The sequence below is a fragment of the Mastigoproctus giganteus genome, chromosome 14 (genome assembly GCF_048544385.1).
Source record: "Mastigoproctus giganteus isolate SK-2022 chromosome 14, ASM4854438v1, whole genome shotgun sequence".
Taxonomy (NCBI): Eukaryota; Metazoa; Arthropoda; class Arachnida; order Uropygi; family Thelyphonidae; genus Mastigoproctus; species Mastigoproctus giganteus.
The window spans coordinates 35216785-35238563 of NC_143588.1; the positions used below are offsets into that span (position 1 = coordinate 35216785).

General features: G+C 37.4%; 1 protein-coding gene across 4 annotated transcripts in view; it reads left to right on the top strand.

The window, feature by feature from the left end:
- Positions 1-21779, top strand: part of LOC150075060 (TATA-binding protein-associated factor 172-like) — a 934682-nt gene that overhangs the window by 553302 nt on the left and 359601 nt on the right. For all 4 annotated transcript variants that reach the window (XM_090388242.1, XM_090388245.1, XM_090388243.1 and 1 more), the window contains exon 22: positions 13710-13949. In XM_090388242.1, coding sequence (XP_090244368.1) covers positions 13710-13949 — 240 coding nt within the window. The remainder of the gene's footprint in view (positions 1-13709; positions 13950-21779) is intronic.

Sequence of the window (21779 nt, forward strand, 5' to 3'; positions counted from 1 at the left end):
CTTTAAAATCCAGTGAAATTCCCTTTGCAATTAATTAGAAATTAATTAGAAATATCTTTGAAACCATTGCGATTAGCAGTGCTGAAGCTGAGCGAGCTTTCAAGGTAATGAATAATATCATCTGAATGAATGAATAATGTTGGCAATTAAACACGTTGCAGATTATGATGATCATACATCTAAATAGAAAACCATTGGTTCCATTTGATCCGGATCATTATGTCAAATCATTTCTCCGTAATAATAGCTCAGCTATTGAGCAAAGAAGAAGATCGAAAACAAATATTAATAAAGTAGTAAATTGCATATGGCAGTTTTTAGAATAAAATTTTCTTGAATATGTGTGCAATATTTTTTTCATGTAATCTGTGATTTTTGTGTACCTTTTCTAGAACAGTTTGTTTTGTGATAATTCGTTATTTGTAATTTGGGAAATATTTTTGTTATTTTTTATTCTCAATATTAAAATTTTTTCACGAAAAGAAATGTATCCATTATATTTCCCTAGTTGTAAAAAAAAAAAAAAAAGAATAAAAAAGTTGCACGTCTGCCGAGCACGCCCGGTAGATGGTTTTATGTGAAACATCCTTTGCGGATGTGACATCATACTATTCAAAAATTCCAAAAAGTTAGAACTCGAGATATCGTACTGGTCACGAAAAATGCGTCACACGCTCTAATCTAATCATACTACTAGTGAGTGTTCCACACAGACTAGTGACCTCTGGCAGATGCCACAGGTGACGTCACTTCTGTGACCAATCAGATTTACTTGGTAGGTATCCCCCCAAAGGATATTTCAAAAATCGGCAAAAGTGTGAGCCCATTGTTAAAATATTCAGAGCTCACCACTGTATAAAACTGTACTACAACACTATGGGAATATACTGCCACTGAGGAACAGATGTGATGCACCTTTGTGATAAGGTCAGTATTTTTAACTGCTATTGCTGTAGAAGGGACTTTCTTCTAGAAGGGATATAAAATCAGAATATGAGGCATATTCTATGATTTTATATCCTCTTGGGTATCCTTGAATCCTAACCATATGTGTAGGTCTCTTGAAGTATCAAGATATCTATATTATTTTCTTCTAATTTGAGTTTGATGTGATCTGCAACAGTTCTTGCTCTTTCTTTGAGCATTCAATTGAACGAGATTTAGAGTCCTAGTCACATTTATGTTTTCAATCTGGCCCATAGTTGGGCCTAGATTTCATGAACTTAATCATCTTTTCATAACAGGGGCATTTGTCATCCCTGATATTGTGGCTGTAGTCAGTCAGCCATGCTGCCTTACAGGTAGCACATTTTGGCTGCTGATTTTTTATTTTTGCAGTTCTTGTAGTCATGGTCAAGAACTGCACAGTGACCACAGACAGGAATTTTCTGACTGCAGTCTCTGGCAATATGACTGTATTTATGGCAATTGCAGAGTCCTGCAAGTCTTGAATTAATCCCCCAGACTTTCAGCATATCATCCTTCTTATATGCAGATTTTCAGACGCATAAATATTCTGACTTAACTTGTTTGTAATGTAATTTTTTTCCAGCATGGTCCAGTATTTATCCAACAAATCATCAGATCATGTTCATTTAGTATCATTAGTCCACACATGAATAATAATGCTCTCTTATCCCCCCCAACCCCAACCTCATATCTTTGCAAAAAATGTTACTTGTTTTCCTGAAAATAGTCTTTCAGTAAAACTAGAGCAGTATGCACTCGACTCTCTGTTCTGGTGTCTGAATTAGGGGGGGGGGGGGTTCATCACCTGGTGGGTTATGAGACAGTTGAGTCCCTGAGGAGCTTCCAGTTACATTTTGTACATCTTTCAGTAAGTACTACCATCTCTCATCTGTGTTTCTAAGCAGTTGTAGATATGATTCATATCAAAGCCGGGGGAGATGTACTGCTTCGCCGACTACACTCACTCCTCAAAACCATCTGGTGCACTGAACAAATTCCGTTAACATGGAGGAAAGCCATTATCATACCGATCCACAAGAAAGGTGATAACCGGGACTGCAAGAACTACCGTGGCATCAGCCTCCTTTCCATCATCGGAAAGGTCTTTATGAAGATCATCCAGTCAAGACTGCAAAAACATCGCGACCAAACCAGTCGAGAAGAACAGGCAGGATTTAGACCCGGGCGAGGATGCTGTGATCAAATCTTTGCCATTCGTCAGCTGATGGAGGAGAGGATCCGGTGTGGACAGCGAACCGTCATTGTTTTCATTGACTTTAAGTCTGCTTTCGACTGTGTCCACCGGCCTGCCTTATGGAAACTACTAGAGGTTGAACATGTACCTCGAAAAGTCATCACACTCCTCCAAACTGCATACAACGGTTTAACCAGCCAGGTGCGCATCCAGAACGATTTATCTGAGGAATTTACCATCCAAACTGGAGTCCGCCAAGGGGATGTAGCCTCCCCATTGCTTTTCAACATCGTGGTCGACACCATTATGAGGCAAGCATTCAGAAACAGACAGGGCATACAATATGACAAGGATCACTATGTGACTGACCTGATGTTTGCTGATGATAGTGCTATCCTTGCCGGTAACGACGCTGAAGCCACGGACATCCTCTACGACATTGCCCGCATTGCCCGGCCATACGGTTTGAAGATCAATGCTGGTAAGACAAAGGCCCTGACAACAGATGGGTCGCAAACCACCATCTATCTCGAAGGCGTCCAGATCGAGGAAGTGCAGGACTTTAAATACCTTGGGTCGCTGGTCCAGGAGAAGAAAGTTGCATCCACCATGGAAATCCACAGCAGAATTGGACAGGCGGCCACTGCGTTCGCCTCGCTCAAATGGTGTCTATGGAAGAGGACCAACATTTCCACAAAGACTAAAATCCGACTCTTCCGGACTTTGATCCTGCCCATTCTTCTTTACGGATCGGAAACATGGATTTGTCTCAAGTTAGATTTGAACAAACTTGAGGTATTCCAAATGCGATGCCTGCGGCAGATCTTGGGCATCTCTCTTCGCGACCGCATCACTAATGATACCATCCGCGCCAGATGCCAACAGCAACCAACCATTGCCGACCAAATCCAGAAGCGAAGGCTCAGATGGTTTGGCCACGTATGTAGAATGGGCACGAACAGAATACCATCCACACTCCTTTGGAGACAACGACCCACCCAATGGAGCATCCAACGGACCGCGCCTAGGAAAACGTGGGCCAAGCAAGTGGAAGATGACTTGAAGAGCCGACGTCTCGACCTTAACCAGGCCAGGACTGAAGCCATGGATCGTAAGGTATGGAAGAACATCACAGAGCAAGTCTGAAACCCTGCGGCACCTACAGCAGCATACTGGTTGCGTGGCCAACCGCCTCCCCCAGCTGCCAGCTAAGGACCAAAGAAGAAGAAGAAGGCAGCACAAAAATAAATTTTCAAATTGGAGAAAGAGAATGTGCCTTTGATTTTGGTTTAGTATATGTATTTGCTGTGTAGTAGAAAGAAGGAAGCCATAGGCTTTACTGCACCAGAAAAATGAAATTTAAAAAAAAAATAAATAATAATACTGAAAAAAATAAATCTCTTCTTATGTATTCCTCTATCACTTAGGTGCTAATTGAGCTGACTTTTAATTATCCAAAACTGTATAACAACCAACTTCGAGGTTTATGATGGACTTGTCTTTTTTGACTCCAATTTAACTCTCCATCTTACCGTCATAATATAGTTTATGATATATAGTGATATATTAAGTAAGATGTGTATCTCTTTTCCAAGATATCCACCTCTTTCTTAATATGAAGCATCCGAACCTCATATTTTTGTGAATTGCCCCAAATATTGTGGAACCTTCATATTCTTATTATAATGCTTCTAAACCTCGTATTACTCAAGTTTTTGCTCCAAATATTGCCTTATGCAATGGGATAATCACCTCCTTATCTCTGCTGGCAAAGTGCATGTCAGTGCCAGACCAAGATATGTCTGTGCCCCGGGCACAATGATTTTTCGAACTCCTTTATTGAGGATATATATATTTTTGCCTCATTTGTTCTGTTTATGGCACCCCAGGCAGGAGTCCTGCTAGCCCATGCCTTAATCCCACACAGGTGCCTTTTATTATTGACAGAGCTGCATGAGTTGTTCTAGCATCCTGTCTGAACTGCTCTCACAGAACTTCATGTCGTACTGCACACTTACCCACAGAGTCGTGGGTGGGCAGGTAATCCATTGTTGCAATAGTGATGGAGTATAACACCATAATATGAGAGATGCTTGATGGTGTGCATGGTTTAGTCTAAAAATATATCTTGACTGAATGTCTAAGAGACATTCAGTCAAGATATATTTTTGAAAGTGTATGAAAGAGTTGGTTTATGCATGGGTACTGCACTTCCATCATTTATTCTGCCCAGGTACTAGGAATGATCGTTTATTTGTATCTCATATTGTTATCCCCTTCACAACGAGTTTCAAGAGTATTGCACTGCTTTGAATATGTAACTCTTCACCGGTGGAGAAGACTAATGTTGCTTATTCTTGGTGGATACCACCACCCAGATGGCACCGTTTCAAAGCTTGTTGGTTTGCTCATCGGTATGTGGGCAGGTACCCTGTTGTTGCAGTAGGGACAACCCAGTTATGAAATATAACACCACAATATGAGAGATGCTTAATGGTTTAATCTAAAAATATTTCTTGACTGAATGTCTAAGAGTATGAAACAGTTGGTTTATGCATGGGTACTGCACTTCTCTCATTTCTACTACCCAGGTAGTATGAATGGATTGTTTATTTGTATCTCACATCGTGATCCCCCCCCCTCACGACGAATTGCCAAGGTATTGGAAGAAATGATGGAAGTGCAGTACCCATGCATAAACTAACTCTTTCATACTCATAGACATTCAGTCGAGAGAGATTTTTAGATGTACTTATTATTATTTTACCAATTATCAAAAAAAAGGCGAGTAGCCATGAATTTGCCAAAGGGGCCAAAATCCAAGCTACGCCTCTGACTTGAAGGGTTTGAGCAAGCTCAATGTTGATGGGATGCTGCCTCTTTGCTCAGATTATCCACTTGAGGGGTCATAAATTCAAATTGAGGAAAGACAGTTCCTAGAATAGATATGCGGAAATTTGCCTTTAGCCAGCAGGTTGATTGGTGGAACAAACTTCCATCTGTCATTGTGGAAGTTGATGACTTAAGTAAATTCAAGGAAGAACTGGACAAACTTTTAGAGTGCGTGAATAGTGAAATGGGGAGTATGTATCTCTTTTTTTTTGTTTTTGGTTGATGCTGTATAAGCTTGCTTTGCTGCATCATATTCCTCTGCTAATGCTGTAAAAAACAATTTTTGAATAACTCCTGAAAATATCTGTTGTTATTTTCGAACAGACAATTTCCAGTTGAGATTGAAAACACTAGCCAACAACTTTTTTTCAATAACATGAATGAAATCAACTGATTTTATCTAATGCTAAAAACGAAAATGACAGTTGAAAGTTCGTAGCACATCATGCTTTTATGTTATGGCTTCATGTTCCTTTTTTCCAAAAATTTTGAATTTTTACTTATTTAATTATCTAAATGTACTTGACTACTTTTCTTGTAAATTAATTGCTTGAAATATAAATGATGACCAATAAACATTCCAAATGAATAAAAAATAACATATTTAAACTTTATATAAGCACTTATTTGGATTTAAATAAGCAATTATCCCACAAAAGTGAAGGCAAAAATAGGAAATCATACTACTTTCAGTTATTTTATTCCTCTTATGAGCAGAATGATCCTCCCTTATCAGAAACCATATATAGTCACCCATCATTGCAGGATCCCATTTTTCTTGATATCTCTGCTCCACAGTGTGGATATCTTTGTGGAATCATTCCCCCTGCTCGTCACTGACAGATCCCAAGTTGTCTGAAAAGAAGTCCAGGTGCAAATGTTGAAGTGTATCTTCAGTGGCATTCACCATCCTAACTTTTGATACTTCCTACTTTTTTATTCCCTAAAAAGATGCTAATAGCTCTGAAGGATTTCCACACAGCTAATTCAGTGGCGTTAAGTTTAGTTTCTAAGATTTCATCTTTTTAAAGCCATCTAAACTGTGGGCCTACTAATATATTCCCCTTCAACTTTGCATCACTAATATTTGGAAACACTTTTTAAGTACTCAAAACCTTCACTATTTTTGTCAAAATTTTGCAAAAGAAAAATAAAATAATTAAATAAAATAAAATAAGTAAAGAGAAGCACCATTTCAGATTTCACTAAAGGAGTACAATTGATGTTGAATTTCCCGGGAAAATATTCTTCTCTGATGGGCCATTCCTTCACAATATAATGATGCTCTACAGCTTGACTATCCCATGTCTTATAATGGGGGGATTTAAAATTCATAAATATTGAATGGAACTTGTGGTTTGGTCACTCGCACACTAGCAATACTTTTGTGGTTTAATTGGATGATTGTTCTCTTCAGCATAATTTTCGAGAGGCGACCAGTGGGAGTAATATTCTTGTTCCGATTATCAGCGGTGATTATTCATGCACTTAAAATTTGTCACACATTATAAGCAGTGCACAGATATAAGCACTGGTGTCACACAGATGTAAGCAATGTATAATTGGAATTTGGAGAGAACATTGTGTACAGAAAGGGTAGACAAGGTAGGAAGGAAGGAGGGGTTATGCTGTTAGTTAAGAAACACAAAATCTAACGAAGTCCATCCAGTTGAAATGGATGGACAGTGTAATGTTGAGTCAGTTTGGTGAGACATAAACACTGGGAAAAGAAAATGACAGTGGGAGTGGGTTATAGGTCTAATGACTCTGAGTACAACAAATAATTGTGCAGAGAAATAGTGGGCCAGTAAATCAGATTGTCTTGTAATGCGATATTTTAACTTTACAGATATTGACTGGAACTTGTGGGTTGGTCACCCGCACGCTAGCAAGACTTTTGTGGATTTATTGGAGGATTCTTTTCTATAGCAACATGTTCGAGGTGCAACTGCAGGGGGGTAATAGTCTTGATCTGATTATCATCAGTGATGACGCATGCATTAGGAATTTTCAGATAAAAGGACCATTAGGTGATAGTGATCACACTCTACTGATGTGGGATTTACTTAAAGATGTAACTACCATCAAGGATAAAAGAAATGGTTTTAGTTTTCATAAAGGTGACTCCAGTGGCCTCAGGCAGTTTTTGAATTCTATACAGTGGTATCAACTGATGATGTTAGAAACAGTGAATTCTAAATGGGAGGCCTTGAGGAAATTAATCTTGGCAAAGAGAAAAACAACAAAGACTTCTTTACTTACGTAAACTCTAGAAAGAAGGGGGGGGGGTGAATCAGATCCATCCACTTGAATTTGGTGGTTCGACTGTTGATGATCCTGCTCAGATAGCTGACAAACTGAATGAGTATTTTGCATCTACATTCACACATGAGGAATCCTGTAAGGAAGGGGGAGGACAGAAGTTTACTAAATTCTTATAGGGAGCTAAATGATTTTGCAATAACAGAGAGCAAAGTGAACGATAAATTGTTGAAGTTAAACATAAAAAAGGCACCTGGGGTAGATGGAGTCTATCCAGTTCAATTGAAAGGAGGTAGCAAGGGAAGTAAGCAAACCCTTAGCCATAATTATGAGAGCATCCTTAGATTCAGGGGTGGTCCTCTTGGACTGGAGATGTGCAAATGAATCTCCAATTGACAAAGGGGGGTTCAAAGGGTGATGCAAATAATTAACGACCTGTTAGTTTAATTTCTGTTCCAGGAAAATAAAGGAGTCACTGATTAAAGAAGTGATGCCGGAACACCTAGACAGGACGGCAGTAATAGTTCAGACCCAACATGAGTTTGTTAAGGGGAAGTCTTCTCTGAACAATTTGATTGGATATTATGATATGGTCACAAAAGAACTGGAAGCAAAAAATAATTTTGATATCATATACTTTGATTTCAGGAAAGCTTTTGATACTATTGCTCATGGAAGACTGCTGTACAAATTAGAGCAGTATGGCATTAAGTGAAAGTTGCTGCAGTGGATAAAGGGATGGTTGAGAGGGAGATGGCAGAGATTGGTAATAAATGGAGACTGCTTTACGTGAACTAATGTTATTGGTGAAGTCCTCCAGGGTTCGGTGCTGGGCCCATTATTGTTTTGTGTATTTATCGATGAAGGTATATTGGGCTTAAAGCCCAAGTTTGCAGATGATACAAAAGTTGGCAGGCTTGTTAATGACACTAAAGACAGTATGCTACCGCAACATATTCTAGAAAAGCTAAGTAGATGCTCTGAGAAGTAGCAACTGAAGTTTAATTTTGACAAATGCAAAGTACTGCCTATGGGTAGTACTTTGCAGGATAGCGCCTCCATAGCCAGGTGGGCAGGAGCAACAGTGTGTAGCACACGCTTCTTGATTAGACCGGGGTTCAAGCCCGTGACCACCGCATATCCCCGGAGCAATATGGCCTTAGTTGCTAATGCTCCTAAAAACCAAATAACAAACAAACAAACTTTGTAGGATGTGCTGAAGCCAAGAGAAATGTTCCAACTGTGTGGTACTACACTCAGGGGGGTGGAGAATGAAAAGATCTAGGGGTATTTGTGCAGTCAGATGTGAAGTTCTATCTTTTCTCAATTTAATTTTCTACTTCCTCAAGTGTACTGGTAGGATTCTTCCTCTGAGCCAGAGGAAGAATCTCACCAGCACATTGAGCTTGCTCAAATACTCAAAGCCTTTTATACTTCAGTCGGATCACGCCACAAGTGCCTAGTCTCCAGATGCTGAAATTTGCAAAACTGAAACTGAAGTAAGAGCACCCTTTGTACTCCACTCCAATCTTATTGCCCTTCTCTGTACTCATTCTAGCAGTCTCTACATCCTTCCTAGAATGAGGCCTCCACACCTGTATGCAGTACTCAAGGTATGGCCTTACAGTTGCCTTATACAAACGGATAATCAATTCCTTATCCCTGCTAGCAAAATTCTTGTATATCATTGACAAGATCTCATGAGCTGCTCTGGCGGTGTGTCTGCATTGCTCAGAAAATTTCATATCTGACTGCACAATTGCCCCCCAAGTCTTTTTCCTTCTCCATTCCCTGAGTGTAGTACCACACAGTCTGTACATTACTCTGGGGTTTCTGTTACCCATATGCAGTACTTTGCATTTGTCAATGTTAAACTTCAGTTGCCACTTCTTGGCCCATCTGTTATATATACATAAGTGAAAATGCATTAGTTCTTCCAGTGCTGTGTAATTGACAGAATTGCTGAGTTATTTTTTCCTGATGATTTGATCCAATGAATTTTTACAACTTTAAATATTTATTTCACTTATGGCAGAAGCTGTATAACTTTATGAATAAATTTGGAAAATTGTGCATACTGGCTAGTAGCCAGCACTTTTTATTGTGAATTTCTAAGACCACATGTTTTTTTACAGCATATGGAAGTCTGCTGGCTCTGAAAAGAATTTGTAGATAGTAAATTGCTGACTAATATTTGGAAGTATGAATGATATATTATTTAATTAATCTAAATATAATCATATTTGAAACCAGTTTATCATCCAATAGCACTGTTTACAGATCAATCAAATCAAGTACTGCATATAAATTGAAATAATTGATTTTGGAAATAAATAAATAACCGAATAAATAAAACATGGTTTCTAGTATTTTTCATTATAATTAAAGATAAAGAAATAGATATTTTGCAGTACCAATTCTGTTCTTTTTTGTCATAATAACTAAAATAAAGTGGTCTTTGGTTGGTGACCTGACAGATACAGAAATAAGCTTGATATATATATGATGTATTAACAAGAGGTTGTAGAAAATGGGTACAAATGGATTTATTAAGAGGATTAATGGACCAGGGACATTGTTATTTTTAGTAAAAAGAACCCAACGACCAAAATAGAATATAGGTAGGTAGAAAGAGTGGAAGAGAATGGGAATGGGCTAACAAAACTGGAAATCGAAACTACAGAAAACCCACATGAAAAATAAAAATTAAAAATATAAAGTACTTAATGCTGTAAATCCCATGATTTATTATTATCATTAGCTATATGTTGCAAGGAAGCCTGGGGCTTTTTATTGCACCAGCTGAAAAAAAAAATTCCTGAGTTACCCAGAGAGAGAGAGAGAGAGAGACAGGAATTTCAATATCTTCATCAAGGATCAACTGTCAAAACCACAGGAAAGACAGCAAGAAGTAAGGCCTCTGTTTCCGACATGAAATATACATAGCACAGGCTGACCGGGCTAACCAGGTGGGTAAAGTGCCTGCCTGGCAACCCAAAGGTCGCGGGTTCGAATCCCGCCTCGGGCTTGGATCAAAGTACTGCAAAAACCTTGGGAGGTGCATTATGGCCACAGAAGCTGATGCGCCAACAACTACCAAAAAAAAAAAAAAAACGTAGCATGGGGTGGAAACGGTGAAGCCATATTGAATTTTGAAATAAGCGGTAGCGGAAGTAAGGTCAAATTGTAACGGTATGCAACGTATATTTCTTGGCTGACCCTACAGAGAAGAGAAAGAAAAGAAAATATTTTATTTTCTTTCCCTTTTTTTTCATTTTTATGGAAAATATTTTATAAAAGAAATTAAACAAAACCAGAATTCGAAAACATTTTTAAAATGAAAATTTCTGCTTCATTCATTTTGCTATCCTCCCTCTTATATGGTAAAATCCTGTTACAATTAAATTCGTGGAAATCCTGTTGACTGCCAAAGTTAAAGTTAGTGCACAAATCATTTCATTTTTTGACAAAATATTGTTCTAATGAAAATTGGAGAAAAACTTTTTCAAAACAATTTTTATTTGCTCTTATTCTAATAAATTCTGCTGTTTGCTGCACTTTTATACCGCATTTTGTAAAGGTAATGAATTTATTTTGTAAAGGCTTTATTTTATTTAAATGTGAACTTAAAATCAATAATAAATTAATAAAATTGCTAAATATGTAAAAAATAATTTTTTCAGAGATTATCACTGAAAATATATTTTGTTTATAAGAAATAAATAGGGCACATTCAGAAATATGATAGAGTAGATACTAGTTATTATTAGTTTTTGCATATTAATATGTCAATTTTTTGCTTGTAATGCTGAAATTTTTATCCCCACATAAATATGGAAAACATTAGTGCACTCAAAAATACGTAGTTCAGCCAGCACCAAAATGAATTTGATGATTAATTCTGATATTCATTTTGTTAATTGAGCGAACTGTCTATGTATGTGTTTGTAATCAAAAGTGTGCCCAAAATTATGAGAAATAAGTTTTTTTTTTTTTTTTTTTTTTTTTTTAGTAATAAAAAGCAATTTGGTGGCAGTAAGCCACAAAATTGCTTCTTATATGGTTTCTTCAATTTGACCTTTTGTAAAAATTTTAAAAAAAAGTTACTACAGGTACCAAAATTTAAAGTTTTTTTTTATTCTTCTTTGTGTGTGTGTGTGTGTGTGTGTGCGCGTGTGCGTGCATGTTGCCAGAATGCTGTATTGGTTATCTCCTGCAGGGAGAGGAGTAAAGATTTTTAGAACTCTCATATTTTTCTTCTCTATTTGTAATTTCGGCTATGCAGTGTCTTTCATAATTTTCTGGAAAAAAAATTTTATTGAGTTGTAATCCAGTAAATTTCAGCACAGGTAGACCTTAAAAATAATTCATTGTATTGAATATTTTGCCAAAACTACTTTGTTCAGATGAGATTTACAAAGCACTAATAATAAGAGAGGCCACTCTGTTGCACATGATATTAATTTAAAACAACATACCACACTCTCCATAGACAATATTATCACATTTACATCGTTCCTTAATCGGCCGGGCATTTTAAGTTTAACTCGATTATTTACGAACAGATATACAGGCTTCCAATGGTTCTGGTTATCTCAGCTCCACTTTCAGAAGTCTATTTAGCTTCCGTAGATGATCACATCCTCAATCTGATTCCCCCCTACAGTTAAACTGTTCATTTGCTATGTAGATGATATCATCATAGTCTCCAACAAGCAAACCACATATATTCTCTTTTAAAAATTTAACAGTGTTCATCAGAGGTTAAAATATACACTCAAACTTCAACAAGGCAATAGCACCAAGTTCATAAACTGTATGCTATGCATTATACTTAAACTTTATGTTAAAATTTTTAAAGAGAATAGCCAATTAAAAACTTGTATTTTCCAGGAAAAACACAAACACCCTGGGAAAGTTTTGCAGTTTTATTCACATCACCCATACAGTGTTAAAAAAATCTGTTTTATTTACACAAGTCTACAATGCTGTGAAATACTGTCATTATGAGAATGACTTACAAACAGAATTAGCCACACATACAGGATGCCAAAATTTAGGGGGCACAAAATGCTCTGCAAATTCACTGATTTGCTGTAAATCTCAAGTCACGATCTTCCGAAAGTCTCGATATGAAGTCAATCTTATGTTCTGATTCACGCAATTCGGATTTCAGTTTTCGTGCATTCGTATGAATAAATGTGCTGCTTAACTTGCCAAAAAACAGGCCCCGAGCCTCTGCCATTTCCCACGGGGCCTGTGGCCATGTGGGCCACGGCTTTCAGTTATTAGTAAAAATGTAATGCATAAACTTACCAAGAAGTTGGAGAGGGCAAACCAAAAAATCTCGCATAGGCCGCAGATAGACCTGGGGCTTCTGATTCCTTGCACATTGTAGTCAGTTAGCTAGACAACTCAAAAATGTATTTTCTAGTATTGATCTCACTTTGTTATTTTCATTTTATGATAAAATCAATACATATTTTTACAATTATAAAGCCACTTTCGTGCGTAATATTTCAGACATCCATACATGGTATTTTTAATTCACTGTTAAGAAGAATGTAATGCATATTACATTAGTAGCACTACTCTTAATTTTGGTTCCTCAAACATATTTAATACCAGAGCCTATTATTGCTAAGCCAGATTACATAAATAATACCATAAACTGAACTCAGCTAACACATCCATTCCATTCGTCATCAGCCAAAAATTGATTCAGCAATAACACTAACTAAATTATCTTCCAGTTATATATTAATTATTGCAAGTGCCTTCCTTACAATAGAATGGCCCAAACAAAACATACAATTTGTAGTTCGTAATGCCAAACTCCCCACAACCTTTTCACCAGTCTGGAATTTGAATAACAAAATTTCCAAAGTGCATGATTGAATTACACCAAGAGGAACTAGAAACATATATAAAACTCTCCTGTCTTCCTTACCATTATGAACCAACTGATGATGATTTGGAAGTTTCCTGTTTGGACCTTTAGTTCAGCACCGATTTTATATAGTGAAACTTATGTGACAAGCATTGAGTATGGTGCACCATACTTAATGCTTGTCACATAAGCATTAAGTATGGTGCAATTTCCCCTATGCAATTTAATTTTAACAAGTCTTTTAATATCCACACATTTTTAATTAATCTCCTTCATTGACACATAAGCAGTTTGGAGGTAAGTTCTGGTATTTTAGGTTTCTGATATTTTTATTGTCATTTCAAGCTTGGAACTAAAGGTTATCCATTAACATTAATGTAGTTTATATATATATTAGTTTATATACAACTTTATATATATATTAGTTAGAAAAAACTGTTACTTTATCCACACACACACATACTTATTTATTTTATATTTTATATTTTTTTATCTATATAGGAAGCTTCAGCGTGCCATCTTGTGAAGCTAATGGGATTATGCTTAAACAGAGTGCCTTGTCCAAATCCAAAAATTATTAAAAACATTATTACATTTTTATGTGGCGATCCATATTTCACTCCAAGTGTCGTTCCAAAATCAATAGATGGGATGCAAAATACCCAAGGACTCGCTAGCAATTCAGACATAACATCAGTTTCTACCTTTTCTGGAATACTTACGCTTGCTAATATGCAGAAGGTCAGTATTATTGCTATTACCATTTTTTAAAAAGTAATTTGAAAGTAGGTATATCATAGAGAAAGAAATGTTGTTTTTTTTTTTTTTTTATGAGACCTACATGTGTGAATTTAATATAGGCTCTTTTTAAAAGATAATTTAGGGCAAAATATTCTTTGCACTACTGAATCATGACTGCCAGTTTACTTTTTGTGAATAATTTTTGATACTTTTCCTGCTAACAGATGGCATTTCCTCCTCTTTATATATATATTATTTTATGTTACACGATTGGTTTTTTTTTTTTTTTTTTCTCTCCAATTAAAATGCACCAGCATCTGTCTTATTTATTTTTTCATTTTGACATGTCTTAACGGCTTTTTTTTTTTTTTTTTTTTTTTGGTTTTTTTTTTTCCTTATTTCAACTTAAATTTTTGAATTTAATTTTAAACTTAGTCTAACTCTTTCTAACTTTCTAACTAATTCATTTCACAAATATACATGGTCTCAATTCTAATCTCAACGATGTCCATTTCCACTTGCAGTCTGCCAAACCCCATGTACTTTTTCTGACAGGATCTCAGTTATCCGTTGATTCAAATACTGCTCATCTCAGATGCCCAAATTATACGCTGTACGATTCCTTTCACCTCAAAGGTGGTACTTGTGCATATGTCCGTTCTGATATTCTCTGTCAGAGACTTGGTAATTTGTAATCTCCTCTCTTTGATCTTCTGTGGCTTAAAATCTCTCTACCTCATTGTGTCAAATTCATCTGTTGCCTCTACCGTTCTTCCAACTCCACTAATCATTTGGAGCTCCTTGACTTTCTCCCTTTGCAACTTGACTTTCTCCAGTCCAACTTTCCTAACAGTGAGGTAATTTTCCTTGGTGATTTTAATGTTCACAACTCCGGCTGGCTTCCATATTCTAGTCACACTGACACAGCCGGTTGAAGTGCTGAGGCTTTTGCAATTACTAATGACCTTGCACAGATTGTTCATTTACCTAGAAGAATACCAGACAATCCTAATCATACAGCCAATACGCTTGAACTTTTTCTCACTAACAACCCTTCTAAGTACACGGTCGAAGTGAGAGGTCTTTTAGGCACTTCAGATCACTAGTTGGTGATTGTCTCTTCTCCAATGGAACCTTTATCTCATGGCTATTCCCAACCTCGTGTTCTTTGGCACAAGAATGCAAAATGGGATGACCTGCGAGACTTCTTTTCTTCTTTTCCTTGGTCGGATTACTGTTTCAAAACTTCTGATGTCAGCGTTTGCTCAGATCATGTCAGTGAAATTATTCTTGCAGGAATGGAATCCTTCATCCCGCACTCCACTTTAAAATCTCATCCTTTATCTAAACCTTGGTTTTCCAATAAATGTACTAAGGCTGTTCAACAGAAGAATGTTGCATATCGTAATTGGCTTGTTTCTAATTCTTCAGTTTCATTTTCTGCCTACACCAAAGCTCGGAACAATTGAAAAGTAGTTATTAATCAGTCCAAACTAGAGTTTGAACAACCTAAGAGTAGAAAACTTGCTCCTTGCCCTAATGGTAGCCGAGCATTCTGGTCTCTTGCCAAAGTTATTGGATGCAAATTTTGCCCACATCTGTCCAAACCAAATGATTCTGTTGTCACTTCAGCGAAGGATAAAGCTGACCTGCTAGCATCCCATTTTTCTTCCAACTCATGTATTAAAGATCTTGGTAAAACACCTCCCGCCATTCCCAACACGCTCTATTCAATGCCTCCTGTGGTCTTCCATCAAAAGGATGTCAGAAGGATTTTGATGAATCTTGATGCTAAGAAAGCTCCAGGTCCTGATGGTATTAGCATTAGTAGAGGCATTTGATGCAAGAAAGCAAGCTTATGCAGCATCAGCCAAAAAAAAAAAAAAAAAAAAAAAACCACTTCCAGTTCACCCTTCTGTTCGTTCAAAATACCTGTCCAGCTGAGCCTTAAACTTATTTAGGCTATCAACCTCCACCACAAGGGATGGAAGTCTGTTCCACCAACCAACCACCCGCTGGCTAAAGGCAAATTTCCGCACGTCTATCCTACAACATCTGTCTTTCCTCAATTTGAATTTATGCCCTGTCAGGTGATTATTCTGAGCTAGAGGAAGAATCCCATCAGCATTGAGCATGCTTAAACCATTCAAGGCTTTATACACCTCTATCAGATCACCTCGCTGGTGCCTAGTCTCCAGACACTGTAATTTGCAAAACTTAAGCCTTTCTTCGTAAGAGCACCCCTTTGTTCCATTCACTAATCTTGTTGCCCTTCTCTGTACTCGTTCCAGCAGCTCTACATCCTTCTTGAAATGAGGCCTCCAGACCTGTATACAGTACTCTAGGTGTGGCCTGACCATTGCCTTATACAATGGAATAATCACCTCCTTATCCCTGCTGGAAAAATTCCTCTATATCATTGACAATACTCCATGAGCTACTCTTGCAGCCCGTCTGCACTGCTCAGAGAACTTCATATCTGCCTGCACAACCACCCCCAAGTCCCTTTCATTCTCTACCACTGTCAGTGTAGTACTACAGAGTTGATACGTTGCTCTGGGGTTGCTGTTTCCCATGTGTAGTACTTCACATTTGTCAATGTTAAACTTCATTTGCCACCTCTCAGCCCATCTGCTCAACCTTTCCAGATCCTGTTGCAGCAGCATAGTGTCAGTAGTGTCCTTGACAACCCTGCCAACCTTTGTATCGTCTGAAAACTTGGACATTAAGCTTGATACACCATCATCAATATCATTTATAAATACAGAAAACAATAATGGACCCAACACTGAGCCCTGAGGGACTCCACTAATAACATTAGTCCACGATGAGCAGTGTCCATTGATTACCACTCTCTGTCTTCTCCCCCTCAACCACCCCTTTATCCATAGCAGCAATTTGCCTCCAATGTCACACTGCTCCAATTTGTGTAGCAGTCTTCCATGTGCAACAGTATCAAAAGCCTTTCTAAGATCCAAGTATATAATATCAAAGTTATTCGCTGCATCCAGTTCTTTTGTGACTGCATCATAGTATCCAATCAAGTTGGTCAGGCAAGACTTCCCCTTAACAAAACCATGCTGTGTCTGAGCTATAACTGAAGTCTTGTCTAAATGATCCTGCAGTGCTTCTTTAACCAGTGCCTCCATTAATTTTCCTGGAACAGAAGTTAAGCTCACAGGTCTATAATTACTTGTGTCAGCCTTTGATCCTCCTTTGTGAATTGGGGTCAAATTTGCACATTTCCAGTCTATGGGTACCTCCCCTGAGTCCAAGGAAGCTCTCATAATTATGGCTAAGGGTTTGCTTACTTCCTTTGCTGCCTCCTTTAATATAACTGGATAGATCCCATCCACCCCGGGTGCCTTTCTTTTGTTTATCTTCAACAGTTTCTCCTCCACTTTACTCCCAGTTATTTCAAGATTCTGTAGCTTACTGCTAGAGTTGAATACACCTCTGGCATTCCCCTTGCTGAATAACTCCTCATGTGTGAATGTCAATGCAAAATATTCATTTAGTTTGTTAGCTACCTGAGCACGATCATCAACAGTTGACCCATGAATATCAAGTGGACCAATCTGATTCATCCCCTTCCTTCTAGAGTTTACATAAGTAAAGAACTCTTTGCTGTTTTTCTTTGCATCCCTTGCCAAGAATTTCTCGTAATCTGCCTTCGCCTGCCTAACCTCCTTTGTAACTTGGTTGCATATCAACTTGTATCTATCATAGGCTTCTGTGTCATGTGTTAATTTGTAAGTATCCCATGCATTTTTCTTCTCTGCCATATGCCTCATTAGTTCATCTGACAACCATTTTGGCCTAAACCTTGAACAATATTTCTTAGTTGGTATGTAAAGCCTAGTAGCTTCCAAGATAAGTTCTTTGAATGCTTCCCATTTTGAATTTGCTGTTGGTAACATCATCAGTTGGTCCCACTGTATAGAATTTAAATACTGTCTCAGTCCATCGTAGTCTCCTTTACGGAAGCAATAACCCTTCCCTTTACCCCTAATGGTAGTTACCTCTTTGAGTAAATCCCACTTCAGCACACTGTGATCACTGCCACCTAGTGGTTCATTTATCTGCAGATTCTTAATGCATGAAGAATCGCTGCTGATAATCAAATCAAGAGTATTACTCCCTCTAGTTGCCTCCCGAACATGCTGATGTAGAAAACAATCATCCAATAAATCCACAAAAGCCCTGCTAGTGTGTGAGTAACCAGCCCCCAAATTCCAGTCAATATCTATTTCCCTGTACAGTTCCTTATTATACTCATCAGAGTCCTTAGGCCTATAGCACACTCCTACTCTCAATTTTGATCTCCCAATGCTTATGTCACACCAAACTGACTCAACACTGCACTGTCCAGCGATGTCGACTGGCTTCACTTCCTTGGGTTTTATGTGTTTCTTAACTAATAGCATAACCCCTCCCCCCTTCCTATCCTGTCTATCCTTTCTGTAGATGTTGTACTCCCCAAATTGCAGTTCTGCATCCCTTATATCCGTGTGACACCACGTCTCTGATATCCCAACAATATCTGCCTTTGATGTTTTGAGCAATACCTCAAATTCATCAAATTTATTTACTAAACTCCTAGAATTGGTGTACACGCAAGTATACCTGCACCTGTTTCTATTCTTAGCTACCCTAACACAACCCATGTGTTTACTTGTACCGCAATGGCTCCCAGCAGTCTCTGAAATACCATGCATCTTATTTTTCAGGCTTCTGCTCATTCTAATAGAAGCAGTGCAAGAAGCTCTTTCACCTCTGCCAGTGGCTACTGTCAATCTATTGGTCTTTGTCTCCCCCCCAAACTAGCAGTTTTCCGACCCACCTAACACTGCCTCGATAGCATCAGCAAATATTCTTGCACCCTTTCTATTTAAGTGTATCCCATCCCTGTAGAAGCAATCTCTCCTGTTAACAAGTACAGTCCAGGCTGAAAAAAATTCTACCCCTTGAGCCTTGCACAATCTTTCCAGGGCCGAATTGATCGACAAGGCTCTCATCATATACTCCCTCCTATCGTGTCTGGGCAGAATTGCAGACACTTTCAAATTCAACCCTAATTCTCGGCTTTTGTTCAACAGTGACCTGTACTTGTTAAGTAATTCTGCCGGTCTCCTACTCTTAATATTATTAGTGCCAACGTGTACAACTATATCACCTTTTGTGCCCTTAATAGATGATATTCACTCTACAACGTATTTCTCCACTTGTTCTCAAAACCTGTGCTCCTGAACTTACTCCTATTCTTTGCCGCCTTTTTTCACTTTGTTATTCCAAAGGTGTTTTTCCTTCTGCTTGGAAATTTGCTCATATCCAGCCAGTTCCTAAAAAGGGTGACAAATCTCTCCCATCCAATTATCGTCCCATTGCAATTACTTCTACTCTTTCTAAAGTAATGGAGAAATCAATTAACTGCCAACCCTTGAACTACCTAGAAACTACCTAGAAAGGAGGGAATTTTACAGTACACTTTAAAATCTTGTTCTTTATCTAAACCTTGGTTTTCGAATAAATGTGCTAATGCTGTTCAAGAGAAGAACATTGCATATCTTAACTGGCTTGTTTCCAATTTATCAGTTTCATTTTCTGCCTACACCAAAGCTCACAATTGATAAAGCAGTTATTAATCAGTCCAAACGAGATTTTGAACTGATTAATAACTGTTTAAGAGTAGAAAACTTGCTTTTACCCCTAATGGTAGCCAAACGTTCTGGTCTCTTGCCAAAGCTATTGGCTGCTACTTTTTCCCATCTCTGCTCCCACCTCTGTCAAAACCAGATGGTTCTGTTGTCACTTTGATCTGCTGGCATCCTATTTTTCTTCCAACTCATGTATTAATGATCTTGGTGAATCACCTCCCTCCATTTCCAATATTCTCTATTCAGTGCCTCCTGTATTGATAATGGTGGTACTTACCTACGTATTATGAAATAGTTTGTGATTGTATCAGTCTTTCCTGCTATAAATCTTTCTGGCCTAAATTCTCTTGATTATTGTGTACTTTTGGGTATATGTACATAAGCTAAATTAATTTGTAATTGCTACAGCTATTAACAGTTGTGTATACAACTTTTGTTAATGTTAATTTATGTGTAACAATTAAACTAATTGTTATCCATGTATAAAGTCCCTTAGCTCTCACCTGACCAAATTATTCTTCAGGGAAGATCAGTGTAATCTCTATATATGCAGCTATAGCTCATTGTTTTCATGAGACAAATGAACACTGATATATATATATAAAGTGATAATGCATATATATACATTTTTATATCACTAAAAAGCAAGTAGATAACATGGTTCTATGGAAAATAAAGACAAAGCCAAATATAAACTAAACCTAAAGGGGGGGGGACAGAAAATATGATTGCTGTAACACGTGCAGAGAAAAAGAAAAAAAAAGTTGCGGGGGGGGGGGAGAATAGGTAACCACCGCTGTGTTCACTGTGATTATTTGATTCAAGACCGACCAGGCCATAAAGAAGTGGTTTTCAACCTGTATGCTTTTAGTGACACATCCTTTAAATTATCCACTTCTTTGACACAACACAAAATAAAATAAAAAATTTCAGATAATTTTTTTTACTTAAATTTACAAAAAAAAAAAAAAAGTTTAAAAATCTTTATTTATCAATAATACGTCGTAAGTGTGGAAAAATATAACAAAATTTTTGTTAATAAACATCAGATTAGTAGAGGTATGACCAAGGTCATTTCAGAGTAAGTACAGTGATATCTATGCATGCAAAATTACTTAACAAAATTAGCCAAATGAAAGATGGTCATCAAACAGCATTTGAAAAACATGTCAAATTTAAGCCTGGCTTTGACTACATAGTGTTTTAATTTGTACGTAAATTTTTGATAGAGCCACCCTCAGCTCCTCTTCTACAGAAAGAAGCCTTTCCCTTTTTCACTTTTTGATTGGTTGCGTGCTAAACATGCCACCAAGCAAAGATACGATGTGGAAAAATGCATTAGAAGGTATGGCTATTAAATTATAAGACTTTGCATGCAATCAAAGGAATAACACTTTACCATGAACCTATCCCTAGTTGTCTGCCAAGTCACATTCCAACATGCTCATTCACTGTGCAGTAAGGCAGGTTTTCATTGCCTTGTGTTTTTGCAGTTTGCTGAAAAATTGACAGACGGCAGAATCGAACAAAGAATCCGTCTAAAATTTTTAACAATAATAAAGAATGAAAATTGTCAGTTGTTATGTCCAGTTTATGGGGATGATATAGTATCATTCCCATGTCAAGAGCTTGCGTGTGAATGGCATAGGACTTTTAGATAGAAGACAGAATGTGGAAGACAGTGAATGACTAGGCAATCCGGTGAAGCTGATGAAGATAGACCAGGTAAGGACATTGATTAGATGTGATTATCATTTAAGCATTAGAATGGCAAAATTGGAACTGAATGTGGAAAATTTTTAACTGAAAATTTAGCCATGAAAAAAGTGTGCGCCAAAAATTTTAAATGAAGGTCAAAGAATGAAAAGACTCCAAGTTTGTGAAGATGTTTGAAAAAAAAAAAAAAAAGCTGTTTGTTTGCATTCACATATAATAGGATGATGTACGTTCGTATACACATTTATCTTGTCACGAATGAAATTTCCAGGTGTGGATTTATCTGGAAATATGGTTATAGCCAATATTTGGTTAAAGAAAGAGTGAATTCTTTAAAGGAAATTTGAAATTTGTTTCTCGAAAGATCTCAGCTATTCAGCTGAATTCACCTGAGGATTTATAATAAACGAGAAGCATATAAGGTTAATTAAAGGAAATAAAATAAATTGTGGAAACG